This window comes from Plutella xylostella, chromosome 8, assembly GCF_932276165.1.
Source record: "Plutella xylostella chromosome 8, ilPluXylo3.1, whole genome shotgun sequence".
Taxonomy (NCBI): Eukaryota; Metazoa; Arthropoda; class Insecta; order Lepidoptera; family Plutellidae; genus Plutella; species Plutella xylostella.
Window position 1 is genome coordinate 29624 of NC_063988.1, and position 7347 is coordinate 36970.

A 7347-nucleotide genomic window follows, 5' to 3' on the forward strand; every position below is an offset into this window, starting at 1 on the left:
CTGCGGAAACCATGTAAGGAAGACTACTCGCAGCCTAAATCACACAGGCCAATAGGATTATTGGCCGTATTGGGAAAGATCTTAGAAAAAATGTTCGCCAAGAGGCTTCTCTGGCAGCTCGGTTCGGAAGGTAAGCTAAGTCCACGGCAGTATGGCTTCATGCCACAGACTAGCACAGAGGACGCCCTGTATGACGCCGTTAACCTCATAAGGGCGCATGTCGAGAAAAAGCAAATTGTCGCGGTAGTGTCTTTAGACATCGAGGGCGCTTTTGACAATGCTTGGTGGCCAGGGATAAAAGATCAGCTCCTGGCCAAAGGATGCGACTCGTCTCTCTACACACTGCTTTGCAGCTACCTAAATGATAGGGTGGTTAAGGTCAAATATGCTGGTGCAGCGGTGGAGAGACCTACCAATAAGGGTTGCATCCAAGGCTCGACATGCGGTCCTCTGTTGTGGAATATCCAGCTCGACCCTTTGCTCCAGCGCTCCGACTCACTTTCAGCTCACGTACAGGCATTTGCCGATGACATTTTGATCATCGCTGCGGCAAATGGTACTGGTGAGCTGGAACGAATTACAAACGAGGCGCTGGAAGCCATGTCTGAGTGGGGAAAGAGGGCCAAGATGAAGTTTGCTGCTCATAAGACCCAGGCTATGGTCGTCACTAGGCGACTAAAGTACGAACTCCCACAGCTGAGACTAAACGGAATCGAAATCAGTCTGTCGGGGGAAGTAACTGTCCTGGGTCTCACAATAGACAGGAACCTTAATTTCTTGAGCCATCTTAATAAAGTTTGCGGCAAGGCCATGGCTCGGTTCCAGATGGTATCTAGAGCGGCGAGAGCAACGTGGGGCTTAAATGCCAATATCCTCCGGCTGCTCTACATTGCCATCATTGAACCAACTGTTCTGTATGCGGCATGTGTCTGGGCTCCTATTGCGCGGTGTCGATACGCACGGACTGTACTCGACAGAGTCACCAGGGCCTTTGCCATTAGAATTTCAAAGGCCCACCACACCGACGCTACTTGGGTAAAGTTTCATGAGAAACTGGACCAATTAAAAGTCGAGAATGAAATTCAATTAGGAACCTTAGTAAATATAAATAACATTACAGATTTGGACACCTTCATTCAAAATTTTAATAATATAATAGCCAAAACTTGCCGGGAAGAGCTCCCAAAGGTTAAACCTAATGACAAATATGAACTGCCTTGGTGGTCCGAAGAGCTCAGTAAGCTTAAAAAAGACACCACCACCAAAAAACGTAGGATAAAGTGTGCAGCCCCCGTGCGGAGACAGGGAGTCATAGACGAATACCTGCAAGTCAAAGAAAAATATGAAGCCCATGCCAAAAAGGCACAAGTGGAAAGTTGGAAGGAATTCTGCGGCAAACAGGATAGAGAAAGTGTCTGGGAAGGGATATACCGTGTCATTGGCAGAACCACCAAGCGACAAGAGGATCTTCCACTGGTTCAGAACGGAAAAGAGTTTGACCTGAGAGAGTCAGCACGACTGCTAGCTGAAGTTTTCTACCCAGCCGATCTAGAAACAAATGATAGCGCAGAACACCAGCGTGTACGACAGCTAGCAGCACAATACAATGCTGATGAAAACGCACCGGAAGAACCACCATTCACGATGGCTGAACTAGTGAAAACAGTAAAGGGGTTCAATCCAAAGAAGGCCCCCGGTGAGGACGGACTGACGGCCGACATCTGCGAACAGATCATTATGAGGGATCCGGAACTTTTTCTTTCACTGGCAAATAAATGTTTAGAGTTGTGACTCTTCCCTACGATCTGGAAGAGGGCCACAGTGGTAGTCCTCAGGAAACCAAATAAAGAAGACTACCAAAATCCAAAATCCTACAGACCCATCGGACTCCTGCCAGTGATGGGAAAGATTCTGGAAAAAATGATTGTTACCAGGCTAAAATGGCACCTTGTACCGCGGCTCAGCACTCGCCAATACGGCTTCATGCCCCAAAAAGGTACCGAGGACGCCCTCTACGACCTAGTGAACCACATACGCAGTACACTTAGATCCAAAAAGCTGACTGTTATGGTATCACTGGACATAGAGGGCGCCTTCGATAATGCGTGGTGGCCTGCAATTAAGAACCGTTTGGCTGAAGAAAACTGCCCAAAAAAGATCAAAAAGATCCTAGACAGCTACCCACAGGACAGAATGGTCAGCGTCAGATATGGAGGAGCAGAGCACACAAAAAGACCAGCAAAGGATGTGTACAAGGATCAATAGGTGGCCCAATACTTTGGAACCTGATCATAGACCCCTTGCTGAAAGGCCTAGCGACAGAAGGGCACTACTGCCAAGCTTTCGCCGACGATGTTGTCTTGGTCTTTGACGCAGAAACAGCACAGGACGTTCAGTTCCAGGCCAATGCCGCCCTCGCCTATGTTCGGGAGTGGGGTGTCAGAAATAAGCTCAATTTCGCTCCGCAAAAAACGAAAGCTATGCTCATGACGAACAAGCTTAAATACGACACACCAGTCCTGACCATGGGCGGGGTCGACATTGGCTACTCCAACGAAATAAAAATTCTAGGACTCACCATAGACAGCAAACTGACCTTTAACAGCCATGTAGCGGATGTTTGTAAAAAAGATCTGAACATATATAAGCAGCTCTCCAGAGCAGCAAAAATCACGTGGGGCCTTCATCCTGAGGTCATTAGACTCATCTACGTGGCGACCGTAGAGCCTGTGATTATGTATGCGGCAAGCGCTTGGGCGGAAGCAACCAAGAAACTGGGCATCCAAAAGCATTTGAACGCGGTACAAAGAGGTTTTGCTCAAAAGTTAACCAGAGCGTACCGAACTGTCTCACTGAACTCAGCTCTTGTACTGGCCGGAATCCTTCCCCTGGACCTTAGGATACAGGAAACAGCGGCCCTGTATGAGGCCAGGAAAAGGGCACCGCCACCGAGCCTGAGGGACGCAGAGATAGAGCGGGTCGTTGCATATGCCGACACTCCTCACCCAGCCGAGCATATGGACCTGCAGTTCATAAGCCTGGCAGACCAACAACAAGTGGAAGAACACAGCAACTATGCTGTCAAAATATTTACAGATGGCAGCAAGATTGATGGCAAGGTTGGAGCTGCTCTATCACTTTGGGATAGAACATCCCAATTTAAAGCCGTCAAGCTGAAGCTGTCACAGCACTGCACGGTCTACCAAGCGGAACTGTTGGCCATATGTAGGGCAACAAGGATCATTAGAGATCGGAGGGAGACGAGTTTCGGTATATACAGCGACTCCAGGTCGGCTCTGGAAACAATTGTCAACAGCAACGCTCCACACCCCCTAGCGGCTGAAACCAGAAGCAATCTGAGTCATTGCAAATCTCAGAATAAACTAGTTAGTTTATTCTGGATTAAGGCACACGCAGGGCTGGAAGGCAACGAGCAAGCTGACAAATTGGCAAAAGAAGCGGCACAAACCCTGAAATGCAAACCCCACTTTGACCTATGTCCGGTTTCATTCGTCAAGCGGCAAATCCGCATGGATACCCTCGAGGAATGAAACCGCAGATACAAGTCAGGTACCACCGCGTCAGTCACCAAAATGTTTTTCCCAGATGCCGTACATGCATACCGAGTCGTACGGAAACTACAAATCACTGGCACGCTAACACAGGTCCTAACGGGCATGGCGGGTTCTCCGAGTACTTGAACAGATTCAAGTGCAAGGAGAATCCGTCATGCATATGTGACCCAGAAGTGGGCGAAACGGTCGCGCACGTTCTTTTCGAGTGTCCCGTCTATGGTCCTCATAGGGATGATTTAGAACACAGATTAAACTGCAACATAAGTGCCGAAAACGTATGCCAGGTAGTAGTAAGTAAGGAAAACCGTGGCGTCTTTTTTGATTATTGCATAAATATAGCAAATAAAGTAATATTAAGGAATAAGTAACTTGAAATGAGTGTATATATCATTATATATGCACTACATGCATAGAAACAGTGTATTATAAATAATGTAGATCATAATTAAAATAAGGCCCTAAGTTAAGATTTTAATGAAATAAGCATATAATGTAAGTAGTATATTAAGGCATGTTAAATAATGTTAAGACTAATTGTATATAATAAAAAAGTAAAAAATAAGATAAAGGACGTAAAAAAAAAAAAAAAAAAACTATAAAAAATAGGAAAAGAATCTGAGTTATTTTGACCGATAACGGTCTCCCGTGATGGATTGTAAGTATAGTTAAGTTTGAAATATTATAAGATTAGGTGTACAATGTCCCTGATAATGTCAGGGGTGACTGGAAAGGGAGGGGTTTTAGTCGGTGAGAGTCCGACACTACCTGACAGTACGGGCTGTCAGGTGTCCAGTAGGATTTCCCCTCCCTACGAAAAAAAAAAAAAAAAAAAAAAAACCTAACCTAACCTAACCTTTTTTTTTTTTTTTTTTTTTTTTTTTTTTACGAGGGGGAAATCTTCAGAAAGATTCCCGCCAACCTCGGGGGAGGAAGACGGGATATGTGGGATTTTTACCCACTAAAACCCCCTCGGTGGCCACCATCAGTGCAGGTAGGTGCTCCGGGATCTCCAGGGGAACGCACCGGAGTCACCTCACACCGTGCCGCAGCTCTTCTCCGGGAGACTCAAGGTCTCCCGGAGAAGAGCTGCGGCACGGAGCTCCTTCGCAGCCTGCGCGGCTGTACATGGCCACATGCACAGCCGCTCTTCCCGGGGCCGCTATTATGCGGCGGCTCGGACCCCCGTCCTCACCGCCCACAGCCCCTAACCTCCTTTTGGTCGCCTTCTACGACGGGCAGGAGATACCGTAGCCTTATTCTTATTTCCGGGCTACAGGGACGCGACGGGCTCACCTGGCCTGAGCCCTTCGCCGTCGCCTCCGAGCTGGATCGGCCCTCTCCCGATCTCGCTCTGCGGCCTCTTTCTGGACCATGACGGTCTCACAGAACGAGACCACGGCCTTCCAACACTCCTTGCCTCGAGTCATGGCTGCCACCACTGAGGGCAGTGACAGATCCGGCCCGATCCTGTTAGCCAGGATCTGCCTTTCGGACTCCCACGCTGGGCACACTGCAAGTGTGTGCTGCGCGGAGTCCAGGCTGCTTTCACAGTGGTGACACGACGGTGCAACCTCACGCCCTATCCGGTGCAGGTACTCACCGAAGCAACCGTGCCCGGTCAGCACCTGCGTCAGACGATACGTGAGGTTGCCCGGCCGTTGCATCCATGCGTCGAAGCACGGAAGTACGGCTGCGACAGCTCGCTGCCGACAACTTTTCGGCTCCTCCAACCGCTCCCGCCAGTGCTCCAGAGCGACCTGGTGCTCGTATCGCCGGACGGCTGATGCCGGCTCCGCATCGGCAACTTCCACATTGTGTAGTCGCTGGTACACTCGAGCGTCCATTTCCGCCAAGATGTCGAGTGGCGGAAAGCGACCCAACAAAGTCGCCGCATCGTACGATATCGTGCGATATCCACGAACAACGCGGATGGCCATCTTACGTTGGACGCTGTTGAGCAGTGCTCGGTTGCGTCGGACACCCGTCAGTCTCTTCGACCAGACAGGTGCTCCGTAGAGGGCCATGGATCGCACGACTCCCGTATAGAGGCGGCGGACTCCTTCGCGAGGACCCCCCAGATTCGGAAGCAGCCCATGCAAAGCACCAGCTACTTTTTGTATCCGGGGGGCTAACCTTTTGAAGTGTTCCTCGAATGACCAGCGACTATCCAGGACTAGGCCGAGGTAGCGCATATGCCGTCCTATGGCGATACGAGCATCACCAACTTGCACCGCTAGGTCAGGTGGTTCCCTGCTCCTAGGCAGTTTGTGGAACCACAGCGCCTCGGTCTTGTGGGGCGCTGTTTTGAGACCCAGCTGGTGGATCTTGCCAATCACTCTAGCCACAGCATCTTCCGCCCTTGGTATAGCCTCCTCGAAGGAGGCCCCGTTAGCAACTACCAGTGTGTCGTCGGCGTAACACACTGTGCTAACACAACCTGGAAGCTCAACTCGCAGGACCGCATCGTATGCCAAGTTCCACAGAAGAGGGCCCAACACCGACCCCTGTGGAACTCCGCAACTGACGTCCCTCCGCGAAAACATACCCTCTCTGCCCGGGTACTTGATATACCTGTTCGACAGGTATGACCCGACTATTCGCTGCAGGTAGGAAGGCAATTGGTGGTACACAAGAGCCTCCCTAATGGTTCCCCAAGGGATGGAATTGAACGCATTAACTATGTCTAGGCTAATAGCCAGCGCAACTCCCCCTTGGTTCACAGCCTGCTCCGACAGTGAGCGAACGCGAAGTATCGCATCCACTGTCGATCGCGCAATCCGGAACCTAACCTAACCTAACCTAACCTAACCTAACCTAACCTTTTTTTTTTTTTTTTTTTAACGAGGGGGAAATCTTCAGAAAGATTCCCGCCGACCTCGGGGGAGGAAGGCGGGATATGTGGGATTTTTACCCACTAAAACCCCCTCGGTGGCCACCATCAGTGCAGGTAGGTGCTCCGGGATCTCCAGGGGAACGCACCGGAGTCACCTCACACCGTGCCGCAGCTCTTCTCCGGGAGACTCAAGGTCTCCCGGAGAAGAGCTGCGGCACGGAGCTCCTTCGCAGCCTGCGCGGCTGTACATGGCCACATGCACAGCCGCTCTTCCCGGGGCCGCTATTATGCGGCGGCTCGGACCCCCGTCCTCACCGCCCACAGCCCCTAACCTCCTTTTGGTCGCCTTCTACGACGGGCAGGAGATACCGTAGCCTTATTCTTATTTCCGGGCTACAGGGACGCGACGGGCTCACCTGGCCTGAGCCCTTCGCCGTCGCCTCCGAGCTGGATCGGCCCTCTCCCGATCTCGCTCTGCGGCCTCTTTCTGGACCATGACGGTCTCACAGAACGAGACCACGGCCTTCCAACACTCCTTGCCTCGAGTCATGGCTGCCACCACTGAGGGCAGTGACAGATCCGGCCCGATCCTGTTAGCCAGGATCTGCCTTTCGGACTCCCACGCTGGGCACACTGCAAGTGTGTGCTGCGCGGAGTCCAGGCTGCCTTCACAGTGGTGACACGACGGTGCAACCTCACGCCCTATCCGGTGCAGGTACTCACCGAAGCAACCGTGCCCGGTCAGCACCTGCGTCAGACGATACGTGAGGTTGCCCGGCCGTTGCATCCATGCGTCGAAGCACGGAAGTACGGCTGCGACAGCTCGCTGCCGACAACTTCTCGGCTCCTCCAACCGCTCCCGCCAGTGCTCCAGAGCGACCTGGTGCTCGTATCGCCGGACGGCTGATGCCGGCTCCGCATCGGCACCTTCCACATTGT

The 7347-nt window shown here is 51.5% G+C and overlaps 1 protein-coding gene across 1 annotated transcript; it reads left to right on the forward strand.

Moving 5' to 3' along the window:
- Nucleotides 1-2480: 2480 nt before the first annotated feature.
- Nucleotides 2481-3551, forward strand: LOC125488864. The gene has a single exon (XM_048622528.1). It carries the CDS (start codon nt 2481-2483, stop codon nt 3549-3551), a length of 1071 nt encoding a protein of 356 aa, XP_048478485.1.
- The last annotated feature ends 3796 nt before the right edge of the window (nt 3552-7347 follow it).